General features: G+C 40.5%; 1 protein-coding gene across 2 annotated transcripts in view; it reads right to left on the reverse strand.

The window, feature by feature from the left end:
* LOC138186801 (uncharacterized) overlaps positions 1-23,161 on the reverse strand; it is a 102,442-nt gene that overhangs the window by 25,811 nt on the left and 53,470 nt on the right. For both annotated transcript variants that reach the window (XM_069127018.1, XM_069127017.1), the window contains one exon: positions 18,105-21,969. In XM_069127018.1, the coding sequence (XP_068983119.1) occupies positions 18,105-18,477 (373 nt within the window). In that variant the 5' untranslated portion in view covers positions 18,478-21,969. The remainder of the gene's footprint in view (positions 1-18,104; positions 21,970-23,161) is intronic.

Here is a 23,161-nt window from a genome sequence, read left to right on the forward strand (position 1 = left end):
ATCATCGTCGTGATAAACAGAAGAAAAAGACGAGGAGGCGACTGAAAAAGAAAAGGAATAGGGATAAAAAGGAAAAAAATGGAAGGAAAGCAGGACGTTGAACGTCGATCGCCGTAAATCAATAAAGAACGCACGTTCAGCCCTGTTGAAATTTTGCCAGAGACACGATGTCGGCTAATTAAAATATTTCCTGTGGATTCGCGTCGCATTGCCGACAAACTGTAACGGTTAACGCCAATTAAATTGGCCTGTCCGTTTTTAGATCGAATTTCGATATGGACAAACACCGGCTCATGGACGAGTGATCTTTGATTATTCGAAGCGGAAGCTTCCGCTTGCTTGTCGAACGCGGTGAGACAAAGCGCTCTTAGGAAATTCTCAACGCTGCAGTGAGTAATTCGTGGTTATTATCAGAACCGGGATAATATATGCTGCTTATAACGTGCTATGCTATTAAACAGGTAAAAATTGGTTTAGCTGTAATTACAATCCCAGGTACTTTGGAAGCAGGAAAGTTTTTATACCGAGAATATTTAGTAATACCATGTGTAATAGAAATACAGATATTTACATATTAAAGTGAAAATTATTTAAATGTTCGCGGATATAATTAGAAACAAGTAAATCTAGTTCTGATGTTGAATTCCTAATTTTTCGAGTAATGGTACGAGAAATAAATTATGGTCGAGCACAGACATTCTAACGTAAAAAATGCAGTGAGAAACATGTATTGGTATAGTATAAGGAAATGATTTTCAACAAATTTCTTTCTTCTTCTTCATTTTTGTTTGTCATAAACCAAACGCGTTCGTATCTTAGAAAAGAAAACTTAGAATCTATATTCGTACGACCTGTTTCAATTACAAAGAAAAGTACAATACGATGCAAAGTTTGCCGATTTACGTAATCTAACAAAGAAACTTCGAACCTACAAATAATATATAATACCTGAAAATATAAAAAATGTCCTCTCTTTCAGGATTCTCATTCTTAAATTTCGATGCCCATTTTAAATTTTCATTTGCATCGTCAAAAGGAACACGAGAAAGCGAATTCTCATTAAAGGTGCAAATTGAATAAAGCCAAGTTCTTGGTAATGTAGTGATTATAATTACACAGATTCTTCTCTGATTAATCTACTTACGACTGTATCTCGACGAATCTCATTCCGCTGATTCGTCTATGAAATGTTAAATAAACGTCGGAAAATTATTTTTTTTTCTTGAGAGACAACGTGCTCTCAGGGGGTCTACGATCGATCAAGGGATTCGATAATCTCGATGGTAGAGGAAGCCGAGAAATTATATCCTGCTGTGCATATCCTTAATAAACGACGGATAGAGGAACATTGTACATATCCCGCGTAATGATAGCAGACCATCATGTAAACAAATTAAGAAGCACCAACGTCTGTACGGTGGATCACGATAAGTAGCCCGATGCGCATGTTAAGTTTATCTGGATCGAGATCTCGATCTTTGGTTAATATTGAAATCGTATCCCACCGGGGGGCGCGTTTCTCTCTTCTTCTACCATCACACGTAACTTTCTCGCTTCGTCTGGCCTCCGATTCCACCGTTTTTCTTCGCCAACGGAACCGAAGAATCGCTCGATTCGAACGTGACTAGAAGGAGTCGTCTCACGGCGATTTTATCACGACGAATCGTCAAGATTTCGCGTTTATGCGCTTCTACGATCAGATCTGTTTTAGTGCAACGATAATTAACGTTACGTGATGTTAATGCAAACGAAAGTGCGTGGCCGCCAGCCAAAGTTGTATTTACGGACTCGGAGCAAACAATGCTATGAAATTGTCTGATTTAATTGCTGGAGTAATGGTCGTGGTTGAAGATCGGCGAGGTTTTATTCAAATGGTGATTTGATCAATTACTATGACCAAATGTTGGCAATTTGATTGATCGAACTTGAATAGTTTGTACTTGAAAGATCGGCAAATGTAAGTTATTTGATGAACACGCGTATAATCGAACGAACAGAACATCAATTACATAAAATTTCTAAAACTTATCTATAGAAAAGCGGGACGGGGGATGTGAATCTTAATTACCAAATAATTTTTACAGATAGGACGAAAAACAGGAATATTCCGAGCAGTACATTTACTAAAAGATAGATAGAGGTAATAAAGATGTCGCAACATAACATGGAATTAATTCGAGCGTATTTTAATTAGCCAAATAATTCGTGCATAATACGATAAAGCTCAAATTACGAATGATTGCCCCGAAGATATCGATTTATATGAAATTAATTCGAGAATGTTTTAATTAGTAAAACAGTTTTTTCTACAAGATCACGAAACCACCAATACCTATTCGAGAATGTTAAAAATGGTAAGAGCAGAAAGCCGATAGAAACGTATGGTCAATTTGCATGCTAATGGCACATAAGTAAGTGATAAACATTTCTTTGCCGACCAACAAATTCTTTCGAAACTACAGCATCCGCGAGACATGAGAGCAATCTATAAAAAAATAAATAAATTACACTCAATCATAAAACGCAATGATAAACTATCTGAAATAAAATATCTTTAAAACAATTTTGCAAGTTCTGTATTAAAATTGTACAATCTGAATGTTATCGTTGAATAAAGTGAAAATGTGTGGCAAGCAACTTTACTACGTGCCAAAGCACTTTATCACCCTCTATTGAGCTTATAATTAATAATTCGATAGAGGCGAGCTTATCAACGAATCCCTACTTACATTCAACAACGAGCGATCGTGAAAAGCTCCGAAGAAAAATGGGAATTCGCGTGCCACGGCTATAGTTAGCCACCGCCATCCTCTCGCCACCCTAATTACTAACCATGGGTTGTTACCCCATGGCGTGTCATTTGCCTGGCAATATCGTATCAACGTCTTCGCGTGCGATCTCTGCGAGCCCGTTGCAGTCGATTGTTTTAAAGTGTCGATCGTGGCCGAATATCTTCATCGTCGAGGTCTGCGCGATCTTCGTGATGATTATTCGAATCGTACAACTGTTATTCTTCGATTTTATGTACCATTATTACACAATCCTGTACATTGATCTTGTGGGTTACGAAAAGAGAGAGAGATTACTAAATATCGAGTTCATATACATATTCGTAATTTCAAAATACTTTTCCATATAAATACACCAGTTAATTAGATGCAAGGTACTGTAATTAATTCTTTTTAGAAAGCTGCGTTTCAAATCAATTTCGCACTAGCACTCACAAACTTTAAACTTTGAAAGCTGTTGGAAATTTCTAAATTTCCCCAAAATTTAATATTTCAATGTCCATTTAAATCATCGATACCTAATTTCTCTAGAAATGTAAGCGCTACATTTCGAATAAATTTCAATTTGTCAAAAGCGTAAGTTACAAGATATTTTTTTGCTTTGAATAAACAATTGCCAATACCATTAATAACAAAAAAAAAAGAAAAAAGGAAAAATCGCCAAAATAACCAATTCGACGTATTCAAAATTAATTTTCCCAAGAGTAGAGTTCACTCCGCGATCACGATCTTCTTGACGACAAAAGTCTAAGTAGGCTGTCCACTCTCTCCCCCCAGCATCGTTAGCACGTTATCCTGCGCTAACGATGAATTACGCGAATCCTCGAGAGCAACAGCGACAAACCTCAGGCGAAGGACCTCAGAGAGAATAACTGCTGGCAGATTATATTTCACCGGTCCGACGGAACTCGTAACGACTGATGAAATACGTAGCGTGTACGGGAGACTGGAACTTGGGCTTCGATTAATTCAAGCAGCCCAATAAATTCGCGTTTTTACGGTACTTGCTGCCAGCCGAATTAACATTTTCACCGGCTTGATACAATCTATTAGACAATCGACGACAAACGACCAGTCTAACGGCGGATTAATGCGTTGACCGCGCGAAACGATTCACGTATCTCGGAAGACGACGTCTTATTAAGATACCGCGTTGCAGATTATTAAGATTCAGCTTATTTTCCAGCTTGATTACGTTAATATTAGTAGTTAAATCGTCGTTCATAAGCATTATAGGTTCCGATCATTTTTTCTTTTCTCCTTTTAATATAATGATAGTGGAAAGATGGAGATTCACCGTGGAGATAGTTCAAAGGATTATTAGATAGTCGATGGACGTGTGATTTCGTTATTTTCGTTTATGGAGGGAGAAATGATAATTCAGTGGCAATAAAGTTTAACTACGAAAAGTAGATGAATATTATGAGCGGATAGAATTCATTAGTTTTTTGGTTTGGTAGAATTACGTATTGGTTCTAGTTTCTCTTAAAGTGGAAAAAATTCCGGTTGTTTATATAATAGAGTAGGAAGGAGTAAAGTGACCAATTGACGAAGATTAAAATTTCTGCTGAGACTGTAGTTTTATTCTATTCCGCTACAGATAAATTTATGTCGGTAATTTAAATCAATTTTCTCTTCGTGTTCCTGGTCAAACCTTTCACGGAACAAGTCCTGTCAATTTTTGCACTCCTTTTTGCCAATAACTTTAACGAGTGAGATCCATATAACAAAAGGGATGATAATAAAAGTCGTCGTAGCCAATCGCGAAGCAATAAGATTCTCTTCTTTAAAAAAGGAGTTTGTCAAAAGTCAATCACGTCGATTAAATACAATAGAAAGAATAAATGCTAAATATCGACATAAAGTATCATCATAAAGTGACATCAGAAAAATCCTTCGATTTGGTATCTCATAAATTATTGTAACTTCAGAAAAATATTTCCGGTAAATCTAGAAATCAATGAAATCACAAAAACACAATTTTTCTTCCTTTTGTAACCAACGATCTCATAAGTAGAATATTAAAAATCAATAAAGTCATAAAAACACGATGTCTCCTTTTTTTCTAATAAGTAATTTCATTATTGCTAATACGATTCGCAACAATGGCCTCACTGTTCGTGCAATCTTCCACTATTCTTGCGCCACTATCGCCGCCATTCCCGCTCAATCTAATCGTCGCGAGCATTTTAATTTAATTACCAGAAAAACATTGTTCTTCTGCCGGCTGAGAGGCGCTTTGATAGCGCGTGTAACGAAGTCGATAAATTCAAGAAAATCGGAATTTAATAACTAATTGCACGTAGCGAGTTACGAGGATAGCGTTTCGCCTACTTGCTCGCATGATTTAGACACGTCTTGATAAATGATTGGTGATTCACATCCGCTCACCGATACCGCGATAAACAGCGGCCAGTATTAGATTTCGCGTACGTTCGATATAATGACACGGAAATTGCACGATTGAATAATTGGAAAAATGCTCGACGACAAATAAATTTGTCGAACACAAAAGGAGCACAAAAGGAGGTGATTTTCGTACGATATACGCGAGTGACTTGAATGATGGATAAGGAAGGCGCGGGAGAAAACAAAGGCAGATCGAAGAATTTCGCGTTAGGTAATTTGTTGAGTATGATTGCCGGTTGTTGACGGTTTGTCAGTTTAATTCTGAGTTCGTGGTACCCTTTGTTTGGTATTTAAGTTTGCATGATACACTTCATTGTAAACTAGACGCAGATCAGTTCAGCGTTCTTGCGTTATTACCGTATGTTGCAACGTTTCGGCTACCTCTTCGTCTTTTCTTAGTGTTTTATTATGAAACAATGTTGCTTTTAGCTATTACTATAAGTTCACGATGATGAAGATAGTAGATCTATGAATTCGTTCCTCCCTTTTACTTATGCTGTATCATTCTAAACGTAAAACGATCTATAAAATTTCCGATCAGAGTTCGAACGAGATAGCCAATAAAATCAGCATCACGAGAGAAATTCGAAACGGTCATCGGTAAAACTCTGGAAATTCAATTTATTGTAAACGTGAAATGTCGTGGCGGTAATTCACAACGTCTACGTCCATGTTGGGCAAGCTAGAGGAGTCAGGAGATCCGTCATAAATTTCGTGCTATTAAGTTGCATGCGAGCGCACCGCAATCATGCCGCGGTACTACGATTTTGCCACTGTACTGCAATTTAAACGTCATACCACAATTACGATCAAGAAACGTTTCAGCCTTTAAAGGCTTCTTTCGAGCAGCCGCGGACTTTCTCGCAATACATCAGAGCCAGAGTTTCTCGTGAGCGAAACAATTCCAGAAGCGGCCTGAACGCCGTTCCCCCGGCTTGATATCTTTATCAATGTTGCAACTCTGTGGGTAGACTTCGCAGAAACGATCATTAACACCGGCGGAATAGATCGTGTGCTTTATATTTAATTTAGATTTATGGAAAATGCTCGCGTCGGCGAGACTGTCAGAAATTAAAGGGCCGGGCAATTAGGAACTTCGATGCCCCGAGGAATAATGGAGCTTAATTTCTTTCAGATCTCTTGCACTCCAAACTGGCGAGAGAGAGGTTTTTGACACCGAGGTTCAAAGACTTCCAACATTTTCAGATCGCAGAAAGAGTGCAAACTGAGTTCCACACGCAAACTTAATTCTTATTGTTCGTGTCCACTTTATTGTAGAAGTGAAATTCCTCGCGGCTATGATTATAACTTTTTGAGATGGAAAGATAGGGAAGAATAAATATTTTACAAAATTCCTCGATGGCAATTTTTTTTATTTAATCCATCTTAATAATCCAATCTTTACACAATTCATTTATTTAATCAAACCACTAATAATGAATTTATTCGATAAAGTATACAGAATTTATGGCTAAGCAGATTTAGCGAATTACGAATGGATTGCTTAACTCGATGTTTTACTAATGATACTTTACTCTATTACACACTTTTTCTGACAATATGCATAAGTATTTGCGTGAAACCAGATTTTTCAAAATTTGTCAGTGATGATATTTCAATTCCCTAAACCATTTAAAAGCGTATATCACCGATGAATGCTCTATCTTTCTCTTCGAACGACGCTAGTCACAGGAACGTCGAAACGAGGCAATCGATATATCAAAAATCAGTGCGGAACATCTCGAATCGGTTAAAAATAAATCAAAGCCGGGAGCACTATCATTGCCGCCTCGTGCAGCGAAAAGCAACCGTCAATTTCCCCGAGGAAATTGATCTCTTCCCGTTTGCAGTGATAATCTAGCGCCCGTGGAATCACACGTTTCGTCCGTACAATCGTTGGCCCGGTTTTTATCGGCGCTGTCATTAAAAACAATATACGAGGCCAATGCCGTGAAACAAATCGCTGTAATGATCGCTGCGCCGGTCGAATATACGTGGCCAACGATCGGGGAACCGCGTGTCTTTCGCGATTTCTTCCGTAAACCGGTCCGACGTGCAGCCGACAATTTCCTTTTTTATCATCAACGGTCGCTAAGTTGCCCGTGTACACGGAAAACCGAGGATTCTTCGGTTTCTTCTTTAGTTAACGGAAGAATCTGGGGCACGAGTTCCTTTTGGTATGGTCGAAACGACGTTCTGCAAGATACTAATCCGTGGAAGGGACGTGGGAGGCGCGGGGGTTGAGGTGGAGTCTTGGTAAAGTTACAGAGAAGCTAGTCAGAAAGTAATAAAAGGGAGATCCTTATCATCAGAGACAATTAGCGAGGCATATAAATACATGGCGTATTTATAGTTTGTCGGCCGTATCTTTCTCACTGCTCCTTTGACGATCCCTCGCCTTCCCTGTCTCTCTCTCTCTCTCTCTCTTTGTTATTCTCTCTAATAATACCGGCTATTTAATCGACATTCCTTTTGTCTCGCTGGATGCACGACAACGAGTGAAAAACAGTCGATTGAATTGTCGGATAATCGCTATTTTAGGTCTGTATCGGGATCGCTATTTTATGATTAAACTCATGATAAAATTTGAGACTTTTGAGCTGCTTAGTTTGGATTATTGGAATCGAAAATGACTTTAACTCCTTGCGTGATCAATAAATTGACTTAAAGCATGCAACAGCGAAATTTTCTTTTCATTTTTACTTGAAATTGTAAGTAGTAATAGGCAAGTAGTAAACAATAATCTAAATTATGTTTGTGCTAACTTAACGACTTTGAAATTTATGATTAGAACAAAAGTGGTTCGAGTCAGCGTTTTGCTGGCAATTATTAATTCGACAAGAATCGCTGATAACGTCTTGCGTAACACGCTGATATCGTTAATCGAACAGTTAAAAGCGACAGTCGATGTATCTGGTGATTCCAGTTTCAGAACAACATCCGGAACCATAAGTTTTTATCTTATCTTCAAGAGAGATATAAAGCTTTCAGATCCTGCGTGTAATACCCACTCCGTTAATTTAATATTCGTGTACTCTACCCTAAAATCCTTTTCCAGCCATCTAGCGCGAGATTTTGTAATAAAAGAATCGACTATTGATGCGCTTTTTAATAAAGTACTGATATTAAATCCCAAGCACTTATCTTGCACGATAACTGAATAACGAGAATAAAACATGTAAATTAAACATATTAATACATAATTCAAAGGAAATCGATAACGAGAAGTAAACAACATGTTTCGCAATATTACAAATCTATATCTGTTTCAAGTTTTAAACAACCGGAGAAAAACGCAAGCTATTACTCAAGACGTCAACCAATTCTTTTAATTAGTATGCTGATTCAGTAAAAAATAATCTGAAAAATAATTGAAACACTTCATGACACAGCAATCGTTAAGAATAATCGTTATACCAATTTAGAAAATACTATAGGAAAGCTACATACGAGAAGTAATAGATCCGCTAAAATTGTACGGAAGTTACAATCGATGACCAATTAGAACACCATAGAAGTCGAAGGACGATTGAAATTCAATCGCGAGTTGACATTTTTCAAAGCAATTGAAACCAGACAAATTCACTTAAAAAAAACTTGCCGTCTCGAGTTTCTAAGTACAAGATACCGGACTTCCAATTCAGACGGACTATCGTACGATTATCGCTAATGTTATAAGACAACGTATGTTGTCTCCGACAGTCCTCGATTACATATTTAATACAGCTAATATTTTAAAATATATCCTTCAATTCATGTCGTTCGCTTAGCATGCATATCTTATTAAAAAATTGCAAAAGTTCTCGCATATATAAAATTTTACGATATACAAATAGATCGTAAAAAACTTATTCGTTACCATATACCGTGATAAAAATTCGTTCAGCATCAGTGAACGTGTTAATGACACAGGGGTATGGCGACTACCTTTTACACTTACTCTGGCGACTTTCAATTTCATGGAAGCGATGAAATTACTTGCTACAAGTGTGTTACGCCGACCAAAGACATCTGCCCGAGTGCCAAACTTCAAAGGTACCCATACACTATACTATATACAAACTGCCGCTTAATATATAATGCATTTTTCGTGATCCTCTTTAAACCATCCCATACAACACGATCCACGAAATGACCGCAAGAAAAATCATTAAAGACTCAGTCGCGTGCAACGAGCTCGTCGTTGGCGAGTATCAGGGCTGGTAACGTGCGAGAGACTCACCTCGTCCAGCTCGAAGAATCGGAGAGCGGACGAAGGCCGAGGACGATTCAATTTGTCGGTCGCGGCGCGAGCGTTTCTGGGGGCCCGTGGCGAGATTCACAGCGTGGCACGCAAGCCACGCTCGAAAATTAGCTCGTGACCGAGCCACGCCGTTAGCATTAGTAGTAGTAACACCGTTGGCTGGTGTTATTGCCGATACCAGAGGAACGCGAGAAGCGAAGGATGGTGATCCGTACGAGTGGAAGAAGAAAAGCGAGACGAACCGAGAGGAAAGAGAGAAAAGAGGACGGGATAGAGAGAGAAGAAGGAGGAAAGGGATAGACAGTCAGGGGCGAAAGGGATCTCATTGGAGATGGAAGAGGGGGCGAAAGAAAGAAAGAAGTTTTGAAAAGGGACTAACGACCGGCAGTTAACGACGGCTCTGAAATTGCTGGTTGCCCGCTGCATCTTCCACGGCCGACCTGGCCGAGAATTATTAAACTGTAGTTTAGTTTAAATTAAGTTATTACCCGGAGCCGTCCCCGTTTTGTTTGTCCCTTTTCTACACGACTATGACCCCACGACACCCTCTCACCCCACCCTAGCCGATGGGGGAGGGAACCCGCCGCCGATTTCCAGCTTCTTCCCTGGCGTTTTTCTCAACCGAGTCGACGGGGATCGAACCTTCTCTCTATCGTCGAGCCTGGGTTAAAGCTATTATCGCTTTTCCATTTCAACTTTCTTGCCTCGAATCCTGGGAGAATCTCCGACGAATACCTGAGAAATTCGTAACGATATTGGGATAAGAGCGTGTATGTTTTCTTGACTCGTAACTAGGATAACGATCGATTTGTTAGCAAGTTTTACGGAAGTATTTTCCAAATTACGACAGAAGTAACATTTACCGATGCGCTCAATGTCTCAAGACGGGTATTTTATATAGTAGCGTAAAAATGAAATCTGCTAGGGTGTGATAGACTTCGCTTTATCAGTCACGGGTTAAACATATGGAAAAAGAATTTATTTTACGGGTTGATTGAGTTTCATTTCTGTTTTTGTGCTTTTTATTTTAAATGAAGTAGTTAGGTACTTGCTAGGGTTTGGTTTTGGAATCTAATACGTGGATGGAATGACGCTTCTTATTTCGTGGCATCCAAATGACTTCGGCTTCTTTTCAGAAGCGGTCGCGTTATCGTGGGGCATCCTGTCATTATTTTACGATTAGACCGAATGAACGAACTAGCATTAAGCGGGTTGACACAAAAACCACTGATTTGTCGAGTTGGATGAAAGCAGTGGGTAAGATGAATCGATGGGATCGCGGTAGATATAAAAAAATAATCTTGGAATTAACGATCCTCCGTTGAGATCGCTTACGGAAGCTCGAATAAATCACATTATCAACATGTCTTTGCGTTACGTCTCAATCTGTGGATGAAAAGATCCATCATCGTAGACACGTAACGTTTTACAAGCTAATACTGTAACGCAATAACAGATCTTTGCGCGTGTATGAATTCCTTTTTTAATTACATCGAGAAGATATAGTAGCAACACCTGATATATCTCTGTATAAATAAATTTTAATTTCTACGTTGAAATTAGAAATTTTTGATATAAATTAATGATATCCGTGCTGCACGAAAACTTTCCTTTTGTCCTTTACCTACGATACTTAAACAGTTAAAACACCCAATCGCAATTTTTAAAAACTACGCCTAACTAAAGAGTATATAATCTCCGTAAATAATTTTAAATTCTTTAAAAGTACGTTGTCGTGGTTTCCCAAAACTACCTATAGTCATAATTAAAAATGCTATACCAAATTAAATGATTTAAAGAAAAGTTCACGTCTGCAAAAATTAAAATCCACAGTCCGTCGAATCTAAAAGACCGATGAATACTAAAAGCGAAGCGAAGGAGAAACACGACGTCATCAATCATCGATCACACGTGCAATTCCACGGACAGAAATTAACGCGATATAGATCGGAACGAACGCATTCCCGCTTTCATCGTCGCGGAGGACTTCATCCGAGCCGGCCGGGCATCGCTCGGGTGTCGCGAACCGGTCATTATTCACGCGTTTCCACGTAATCTGTACCGAGTAGATCGTGCAATTTCCACGAACGTAGCCTCGGATCGAGCGATCAAGACGGATCGCCGCGATTTAGAAGCCGAGCTTCGAGGAGCAAACACCGGATAGGCGTGTACCGACGCGACGGCAAAAGGCCAACGATTTCTCGCCGGTGCTCTAACGATCGTCTGAAGAACTTGAACGATCGTGTAAAGCATACGCACGCGACTATGCGAGCATCCTATCGCGAGACAATTATGTAAACTAGAGTTTTCTTCGGCGTCTAGGATCCGTGGCCAGGAAAATTGTCGCTGCTCCACGTCCACAGGCGAAGACGTTCGTTAAAAGTTAGAGGCATACACGTCACCGTGCGTGTAATTAATCGCGACGTTTGAGACGTTCGATCGAGATTCGAAACAGATCAATAGGTTTCTCAACTTTGATTTTCATCGAATAATACGAACAATAAGATTTATCGTGATTGTTCGATCGAGGATTTACGTAGAAGGTGATCCTGGGTTTTTAGAAATAATCTAGGATCTACTCATGTGTCCCGAATTTGAGTCAAATTGATCAGTTTCGCTCTTTTAAAAAGATTTGAATTTCAGTAGTGAATTATACGATCTGATCTTTAGAGTTTCATTTTTGAGAAATTATGTAACTATACTTAACACGGTTGGCTGGTTTAGATCTTGTGTAGCTCATTTAACCCTTAGTATACTACAAGATGGATTCACTGACATTTCATATCACGTATGATCTCTAAAAGTTCTCTTGTCTGTTTATCGCCATGTTAGATTTTATACTAGAACGATTAAAGCGTATATTTTGTAAAAATCACGAATTTCTGAACACTGATTTTTTCACCACAATTTAGAAGAAGAGAGTTGACTGGTTTAGCTTCTGTATGGCTCATTTAACCATTAGTAGGTTACAAGATATAACAATATTATAGATAAAAGGGTATTACAATACCAAATATAATCTCTAACAGTCCTTTTGTTTGTTTATGATTGTGTTAGATTTTATACCAGAATAATTAAAGTACATATTCTGTAAAGATTACAAATTTCTAGACATAAATTCTTCCACCGCGACAATCTAGAAGAATAAATTTAAATACGGTCCAATTAAGAACACCCAAGCATGAACAGTTTCGAGGTTTAAACAGGCAAACCTAAATGTGTTTGTCTAAAACCCAAAACTGACATACCGGAGCGAATTAAACTCAAGTTTCGAGCAATGAACAACTAACTTTAGCGTCCGCCGCGTCGCAACTTTGGTCTTTCGCGGTAACCTGGACCAATTCACCGATTGCAGACACTCAAAGCTATTATAGGTCTCGCCAGTAGAATCATCTCACGTAGAAATGTATACGAAGCCACGGAGCGACGGATTATTTTTTCTCTCGTTTTCTTTCGATTTGCCACTTTCTCGCCGGTTTATCTGGATTTTATTCCCGAGCGGAATATAAATTAAGCCACTGTCACTGATCGACGCATCGACGATCCTCCGAACGTTAATTTCCTATAATGTATTTGCTGTAATTAGCCGCCGCTCCGGGGTGGTGCTAATAAAGAGGAAATTATTGGATTCCATCGGTCGATTCAGATAAACGCTTTCGCGATCGCTTCATTAATCGCCGGACCGCGTCGACTTCTGTTCAATTGTTATCGCTAACCGAAGTTTAGTTGCAAGAAGTAACTTTTTATGATGAAGCTTGTTTCTTACGCTACGTTTCTTCGCTTTATTTCTTGTCATTTGCTCAAGGTTGGAGGAATGCAATATTGGAAAAGTGTAACATCAAAACTGGAAGATGAAATCATTAATCAGCGAACGAGTTTAGCGACGCGGATTTAATTAAAGTTACAACAGGCTATGCGCCATGCATCGTGGTTTGTCGCGAGATTAAGTAAATAGAAACAATTTGCGCAATTTTCCGCACGTTCTATTTCGTGGCTTGTTGAATAGCGACGATTAGATAGTACGGTTTAAATAGATTAGGCGTGAGGGTCGAGTGTGGGAACGTTGATTTAGAATCGTGGTTTCTAAATACGATTCAGATCTATTATTACACAGAGTTAATGATTTTGAATACGTTTATCCCCGATACGTTCGGGACCACAGGAATTTTGTAATTGAAGTGAAAATCAACGACGAGAGAAAAGTGGAAAGGGAAAATGTAGAAAGAAGTAGATACGCGACATAGATCGCTTACGTAATCGATGCAACATTGTAGTAAATAAGCAAAAATATTCCCAATCTATCTGCAGAAGCTATAAATCTCCGATTGCGAAAGTGGATAGATCTTTAAATAGAAGAATCGAAAACTTAACGTCAACGACGTGATAAAGCTCATAGAATCATGATCAAAGAACCTAGTTTTACCTGATCGATGTTGCTTCTAAAGGGATAAACAACTCTTATAATTATAGACTGGAAGGTAAATTTAAGAGAAGGCCGGGAATACACGAAACTATTCTGAAGCTCGGCAGGAAAATAATATATATAAAAATAAATTTACGTGTATCAAACAGTGGCCCATCAGAAAGCAGACTTCCAATTACAATTCCACGAAAACCGATCAATTTCCTCAAGCTATCCTTATTACTAAAATAACTCAATAACTCCCGAGCGTGGACTATAATCAGTTCACAATAATTACTCGTCGTGAACAGTCCCTCGGAATTAATTGCTCGTAGGAGATCGAATACAAAATTTCACGTAATTTCCCAACAAGAAATCGACTAAAGCAAGGACGATAAAACGGCGGCGCAACAATAAAACCACCGACGATTATCGACGGCTGAACTTCGATTACTCCCTCGTCTAATTAAATGTCGATGGGATCCGGCATTCTCGATAATTTACCAGTTTCTTGTCAGTTACTTTCTAGTCTATTATATCATTTTATCAATTACACACAAATTAAACGTCTAAAAAGATACCTTACATTCGACGTCTACGGAAGGAAGTACCGTAAAAATGTAATTTATACTACATTGACTGAAATTACGACACTGTTTGCCAATCTTTTACGAGTACCACGTATTCTCTGATTTTTTTTAATACTCCCTCCGATACTCTCCCTTTAATGTTCCAATTTTTTTTTTCTTTTTTTAATACGCTTTCCGACCGTTTTCAGGCGCATCGATGGCTATTTACAAGATGCTGGTTCCTAGAGATCATTCGAAATTGATTGCGATGGCCAATAAATTCAGTGAAAACGAGGCTCGGCGAGACGTTCAAAGATACGAGGGAAGAAAGAGGAGAGGAAATAAGACAACTTCGCGGAGCAGATCTCTCACGGCTGTCAGGCGTGACACGTTTATCTTAAACAGCGTTACGTTCAACACTCGCGGAACTCATTAGTTAGGTTGCGCACATGCAGTTCGCGTTACGTGCGCTTGCCTACGCTGGTTGGCCCATTAGCAAAATTAGAAAGAGAAGTATTTTAACCGCGCCGCGTGCTATGAAAACGCTCGAAAGACTTAAAAGTACCACTTAAGCGGCCCTCTATCGTCCTTTTTTTTCTAATTTTCGCGCTGAATTATTTTGGGATGATTGTTTTCCTGACTGCAGTAAGTTGTGTCAGTACATCGTGGTGAAATGTATTTTATTTCGCTCGTTATTACATTTTTATTATATAATTTTATTGTAATAATGTATTGTAATAATATAATTATTATACAATTAAGCTAATAATTGGAGAAAATTTGTTTCACATCTGTTTACTATTGCGTCATTTTATGAGGCGGGCTTCTTCAAAACTTGAATCTGAAATAACTAAAGTCGTTACCTTTTCAGAAGATAATTGCAAGCTACCTAATTTAATGTTTTTGCGGGGAGTACAGAAAGTATATAGATGGCAAGTAATACAGGGTGGTTGGTAACTGGTGGTACAAGCGGAAAGGGGGTGATTCTACGCGAAAAAAGAAGTCGAAAATACAGAATAAAAATTTTTCGTTTGAGGCTTTGTTTTCGAGAAAATCGACTTTGAATTTTCGCTCGGTACGCGTGCGGTACGTTATAACGGATCTCACTGTAGATCGTTGTCTCGATGGAAAAATTAAAAAAAAAAATTTTTTTTTCAATTTTTATTCTATATTTTCGACTTCTTTTTTTGCGTAGAATCACCCTCTTTCCGTTTGTACCACCAGTTACCAACCACCCTGTATAACAGAACAAGAACGATACTGTTTCATTGATTAATAGATTGTTGATGTTCATAGCATGGCACTATACGTGTATTTAGGCAGTGAAATACGACGATAAGGAAAACTTTTTCAGACACAAATTGATAATATTAAGTCTATGACGCAAAAACCACGGAAATTTACGAGCAAAAAAGATTCTGCATCGCGGTAAAAAAAAGAATTACCAAGCATTTGCGCGTGCAGGACTCGGAATATCGCTTGGACGCTAACAACAAAATTACCTCTGAAAAAAGGAAACAGTTTGCTTCTGAATCTATATGGCGCTCGTAAATCTATGATGATTCGAGCACCGTTTTTGAAAACGACGACTCATCTGCCACCGATAAATAAGGCAGAAATCGTACGAGCGAGGACATGGTTTCAAGATCGCCGTGGTTTTACGCGAGTTTTCACGAAACGGACAGAAAAAGTTGCGCCCAAAGTCGGACAGGGATGGAGTTAAGTGGCGCTCCCTTCGAGGCATAAACAAGCGTTAGGGACATGAATGGGATCACGTAAAAAACAGATTTCCACCCTCGATCTCGTACACGAAACGTGATTTCAGGCCGTCAGCTCGGAGGAAGGGTGGAAAAAGGGCGTTGCGGATTGGGGCTAACCCTGTAAGCGATCCCAGGGGCTCGTCAGAAACGATCTTATGATTGACCGTGTTACGACACTCCCTATAGACCATTTTCCGAACGTATCTCGAAAATACGTTCTAGTCAAAGGCTCAGTTGATCTAGAAGTAACGGAACCAAACGGCACATGCATCGCCGATATTAGATTTGAACGCGAGGCTTCTGGTATTTGGGGTGACCAGCAGCTGTATCGTAATCGAGCGTATTTGGTTGTTGAACGTACTTTGAGATGGCGAAAATTGCAACGTGTAAGCTTGTCGGTGTGGTTTTAGGAGTAAACTGGTTTTAGATATTGAGTTGATGTTAAGTATTAATAGGAGATATTCCGGTGTATTTACGTATTATAAATAACCCAGCTTATGATAATTACTTGACTGTGCTCTGAGTCGCGACCAGACGCGTAACAGTAACGTTTATGTCACCGTGCAAAATGTTCAACTGAGTTATACTTCATGAGGAGAATAATATAAACAACCGTAGGACAGCGTGCTGTAATGGATGAAATTACTTTGCGTTTATTACGTAGAAATACGCGAGTCTGTATTAAAATTTCAAACTACCTTTTTGCTCTTCTTGTTGGTACGTTATACACTTAAATATCTGAGAAAAGAAAGAAAGGAAAAACAAGGCTCGTTGATATTACTATTGTCTTACTAGGACGAAAGTTTCAGTCGAAGAATCTGGAGAATATATGAAATGTAAGGTGTTTATAAAAAGGATTCGTTCGCAATTATACTGTTAACTGAATTTTTCTATGTGAACCTGATCGTGATTTTATCAGACACGTAAAGAGGCTAGTTTCTAATCTTATTAATATAGAGCAAGATTAGAAGCACGAGAATAACATGGGGTTTAATTCACACTGTAAATCAAGCAACAAAGTAGCAAGTAACCTGCTAGTTTACTATCTTACTTGCCTCAAAATTACAGCTTACCGTGCTATAAGTATGCAAACTATCGCAGCAAGGAAACGTGGCAATGAATTCGAAATTGTGTTTCAATTTAGTGCAAAAGTGGATAAGATATCTCTCGTAAAGTCATTCTGCATTTTCCCCTATAAACATAGCAGCTTAAAATAGAACATATCAAAACATCATATACAGTAACGAATCTAAGAATAACACAAGCAAGAAAGACTCGTAATAAAACTAGGAATACTAATGCAAAGTTGTCAAACAATCATTCCATCAATAGAACTAAAGTGTTTAAGAAGATCACTATAGAAACACGGTCGATTTTAATCGTAAGAATAATCATACTGCAAAAAGATACTAACTTTTCTGAACTCCATTAAAACTGAAGCTACGAACTTGTACTGCGTATTTGAATATACTATGCGATTATGATTATACTGACACGAAAATAAACAAGGCAGACTTTCACTTGGAACTTGTATAAGACATTTTTTACTTTTAATGAACCTCGGTATCTTATTTCCTAGTAAAATTGTTAATAAACTGATCGCTTTCATTATCGTATGATATTTTCAGTTTATCTCAAAGATAAAAGATCTGAACCCCCTCATTCTAACATATTCGATAATTCCAACATTAATGTCGCGAGGAAGACAGCAATTTTGCCGAAAACACCTGCGTATTGTCGGCAATATCAAAAATAAAAACCGTAAAGCTGATTCATCCTGACATGTTTGACAGTCCTAAGGTTAATTCAGGAAGAAGATGTTAACAACCGAAACCCAAACAAGCGTGGCCATCCTCGCGGCGATAGTTTGCAGCTGCGCTCATTATTTCAAGGTGCTTAGCTTGAAGTGTAACGCGAAAAAAAGCCACTTACCTTTCTTCTCGTCATCCTCGTCGGCGTGATCGGCACCGTGATGAAGATGATGGGCGGTCGGATGGTGGCTAGTTATCGCCGGCACCAGGGGGTGGTTCCCTAGTGCCGGATGCGGATGATGAGGATGATGATGACTGAGGAACCTGACAGCGGCCGCGGCTGCTTGATGCTGAGCTTGCATCGTCTGCTGTACCTGGCTTTGAACCTGTCCGAGGACCGGATGATGTGGTGGCCATCCTGTCAGATGAAACGGAAACACGGGTGTCGCCCTCTGAAACAGTCTGGCCGGAGTCAGGAGGGAACCACCGGAACCAGTAGAGCCGCTACCAGGAGGCAGTGGAAAGGACAGACCACCTCCTGGTTCCAGGACCATGTTTGGGACCAACTTGACGACTGGCTGTCTCTCCACCGGAGAGATTTCACTTATTTTGCATCTATATCCCTCTATTCTATCCTCGATACGCTATACTTTCGACGATCGTGGTTTCCTCAACTTCATGGGAACTGACATTCGACGAGAACAGTTGTTGCAGGTCTGGACACCTCAATTTCAGAGTATGACGCACGTGAGATAAGTTTTCGATGATGTACCAAGGAGTCGTTTGTTTACATCTTACATGGAAGATTTAAGTTTAAGATTGATGGAATTTAGAGGTTCCTTTTAGACATATGCAGCGAGATTGATCATGTTTGTTGAAGATCGGTAATCGTGCAGGTGGAAGGATGGCGAATGTGTTTGCGAGTGAACGTGCTCGTGGTAAGTCGACAGCCGTCGGAAGGCGTGATTCGAGGTTTCCGTCAATGGCAATCGACCTTTTTGCCTTTTAAAAGAATCCTTGCATCGAGGATTCCATGTAAATTCTTTCTGCCAGTATTTTCAGCTTCTATGCTTCAGTCTTTTATCTAATATTCAAAGTCCTCGACGATTTTCTCCCAAATCCCAAAACATAAAATCCCACCAAGTTAGTCAAGCAGAATTTCATGAAACACGTATTTCGAGAGTCCATTTAGTCCTTTCGCGAGTACAGTCTCGGTAACTAACACTCCAGTTTCACGCCACGATTTCTCATTGTCGGTCTTTCCGAGATCAAACTTTCCATCCGGGATCTAATCTTCACCCTGAATGTTCATGTTTCCGTCAATTTCGCGAATGAACCCGCCAAACCGCAAAAGTCACTAGGGAAACTGGGCCATCGTTGAAAACACAAGTCCACGGTGCACTGGTCGACGATCACACTTGTTGAAAACTGTTTAGAGGTGACGGTGTCGTCGTACCTGGACATCAGGTTACGCAATCAGCAGCAACGAAAACACCGATCAGCTGACGAGATTAGAGAATAGCACGGGTCGTATTTGTGTATTTGGCAGTCCGTGGGGTGAATTCGAGCGCGCAACGGAACGGATTCCAGGGATTCCTTGCTGGCAAGGACCTGTTAGTGTTAGGACCACTACGGCACGAGCCAACGGCACAGCACTATCTGCCTGGAGAGTGAAGTCAACGGCTCCCCTCTGTCCACGGAGTCAAAACTGGTTTGGGTCGCCACCCAGAGGCTTTCGATTGGTCGGACAGATGGTGGGTTCACGGGTGCCACTCTATTCCTGGCCAATGAGGACGGATGGATTACGGAGCGAACTCCGCCTCGTAGACGGTTTTTTTGCCCTGGAATTGAATCGACGCCCCTTCCTTGCAGTAATGGTGGTGCCGTAGTGGGGATGAATCAATTGGTGGCTGCCCTGAAAGCAGCCGCAAGATGGCTCCTCCCTTCCCCACAGCATTCGGCAAACCACCCCTGTCGTGGAGCCTAGGCAGCAGCGTCGACCTTAGCCTCTAATGCCGTCAACGAGATGCGCACTTCTGCAAAGTTCAAATTTTTTTCACCACAGAAAACTATCCTCCTTCCTTTATTTCTCCTCCTTTATTTTTTCACCTTCTCTCTTTTTTTTTTTTTTTTTTTTTTTATTAAACAACTCGCAACTGTCCTCCGGAAGATTTCACGAATACAGACTTGAAGAGATCGACGCAGAAATATTCTGGGAAAGCCAGAGACGATCGAAAGCACGATGAAGCTTGATCTCCGCCGTTGTTCATCTTCGAGGGAACGAGCCCGACAACGTTTCCCTTTCTTCGCGATCGTTCTCCGACGATTGTTGTGCTTCCACCACTCCACTCCCACCCCCACCAGACGAGTATCTTCCACCCCTCCAGCCCTCGAGGGCACGATCCTCTTTTAATAAGAGGAGCTCTGAGCTCGGAGGCGTTAAGTAATTACATCTATTCTCTTCTGGGGAGGAAATTACCTGTGCCTCGGGGTGGGAAAAATTAGGAAATTAAAATTAACCCCCGCCACCGGGCGTCGTGTCGCCTCTCCCTCCTCCTACACCTCCTCCTCCTTCTCGTTCGCCATTCCTGTTCCCCCTCAGCCTCTATCATCCTCTCTTTCTCGCGCCTTGCTTCTCGACTCGGTGCACTCCGTGGCTGGAACTCTTCGTACTCGAATTTAGGAGGAGCCGGCGGCCATTACCGCTTACGTAATCTTTTTACAGTGGCGGCAGCACCTTGTTAAGCAAAGTTATTTAACGCGGGACGTCGGGCTAGCTTGGTTACCGACGTGTCCTCGTCTATTTGGATGAATAGGTGAACGTATTGCGCCGATCGACGCAGGAATTCGACGCTTTTCAACGATCTTGTGCTGACTGCAAATCCATGGCATCGTCTGTTGCTTCGTGTTTTGTTACTTTGTATTAGGGAAATGATGTAATGGCTTTCCCAGCAAGTAAAGTTGAATAAGAAATTTGATGAATTGTTTAACCTTTACGTAAACTTGGCTGGGTCAAGCGCGAAGTAATACATTGACGAATATTGTTGCTTCGTGAATCAAGGAATCGACGGTGAGCATATTTTTAGCACTTTGAGGTTTTGTCTATTGATTAATCGAATTATAAATATGCTTATTAACGTCAACAAATGTTCTGAAGATCGATGAATTGAAATTGACCCGCCAAACGCATCGTTTTTTCTTGTAAGAAAATAATGTAAAAATCTCATAAGACGATTGGAATAAAGATTCGACTGCTCCGCGTACCGCGCGTCCCACCCCATGAAAACTTGCCGGTTTGCTCCTTGAACGTGGTAGACAAACTCGTGTACACAGTCTAGAGGGAAACTGGTGAGTTCCTAATTTACACAGCCGCCACATTCTCCGAAGCCCTTTTGGTCCAGACTCCTGAGTGCCGTCGGAACTTTGCCGACGATTAAAACGCTTTAGTAATTAACTGGGTCTCCTCACCTTCCGCGGTAACAGTTACCAACCCACCGGTATGCTCCTTCTGCCAACCAGTGGCGAGGATCTTTCCTCTCTCACCCCGATTCTCCCTTTCCTCTTCTTACAGGCTCGACCTCTTCTTCTCACCCTCTTTTCCCTCCCTCTTTCACGCCACTTCTGGCCTGCTGGCGCATATTTAGGGATCGTCGGTTAGAGGTTGCCCAGGCAACCAACGTCGAGAAACCCTCTGTCGTTGCCAGGGCAACCTCCTCTCGCTCCTTCATCTTCCCTCCAGAAACTGCTTCACCACCACCGGGCTGGATTCAATTCGTGAGAGCGAGAACGAATCGACTCTGGCTTCGGTAGGTGAAGAGGGTGTGTGTTAGACTGTGCATCCGGTCGCTACGGGAAAAGGAAAAAGACGCCGCACGTTCGGTGATTGTATTTGATAGCCCGACCGTGGACGTGGAGAATGAACATTCGACCTTGATTAAAGCGGAGCCCCCGGATTCTTTCCGTTTTCACGGAATCAGCTTCTCTGAGCTTGCCAGATCTTTGCGGTCGCAATTCTTCGATTCCGGGGAATTTAAAGCTGCAGGTACCTGAAAAACATGTCGATTCGTTATTGCTGGCGATGGAACAGAGAGTTTTGGTTTAGGTGAACAAAATTTGTCGTTCGAAGGGAAGAAGATTTCTGTTTCCACAAAGGAAAACATGATAGTAATACTATCAGAATCGTCTAATTGTAAATTATCACTTAAAGAGATATATTTTGCTTCGTGGCGTATGCCTGGAAAATCTTAAAGCTACTGACCATCTTAAATTCCACAAACATCAAGTTAAAAACGCGGAAAATCCTCGCGAGCTCTAAGAAAAATGTATTCACTCTATGTAAAATTCTAAATTGCACGAATTTTTCGAAAAACTGCGAGATATTCCGTACTCGAGATTTCCGATCTTACTCCGAATAGTGCAAGGAAAATCGTCACGCGTCCGGTAATCGGATCGGAGGACATATGAGGCGATCGTCTGGCCGATAAAAAAAAAGCAGCGTCTTGCCGCGTGCATCTCTGTTCGCGTTCGTAATAAAGAAAAACGGGCGCAGCGACGGGGCGAATTTCCCTGACGTTGCGTGAAAATTCCGTGGGCGGTGGCGCGGTTTTCGCAAGAGCGGACCGAGTCTTATGAAAAATTGATCGGGCACGATATCTCACGTTTAGGCGAATCCGTTGAAGGAAAGCAGGACACGCGCCGCTCGTCCATCAAAAAGCGCGGCAAACGAGTGGCGGGGGCCGGTGCTTTAATATAAAACTTAAATAACGATACAACGCGGCGCCATGACGAAAATGGGAAATAATCTTATGAATAAGTTCTTCCCCGGGGCGTGCTTGGCTCATCCGACTCGCCACGAGATCGTTGCAAATTTGAAAACCCTCTTCCGCGATTTTACAAATTATCCCGACATGATCGTCGTGACGCGGTCATGATTAATTCCATCGCGAGTCCTCCGCTCCTTTCGTTCAGTTTGCAAGCTTTCATTTAGTTACTCTTCCGAGAGGATAGATAATCGTGGATGATGTAACTCGAAGACTCTTTATCGGAAATTCGAAACTCATTTTAATTGTGGGTAAATTCTTTCTCTTCTTTTTCCATTATTTGTTTCTGTATTTATTTATAATCGCTTCTACTGCTCCTGTGAATTACTGATGATGCGAACGAATTACAAAAATTAAGATTGAGGGTGAATATAAATTCGCGCATTCTCGGTAATTATATTTATGGCTATTTGGTTAT

The sequence above is a fragment of the Bombus flavifrons genome, chromosome 14 (assembly GCF_040668555.2).
Source record: "Bombus flavifrons isolate JBK064 chromosome 14, iyBomFlav1_principal, whole genome shotgun sequence".
NCBI lineage: Eukaryota > Metazoa > Arthropoda > Insecta > Hymenoptera > Apidae > Bombus > Bombus flavifrons.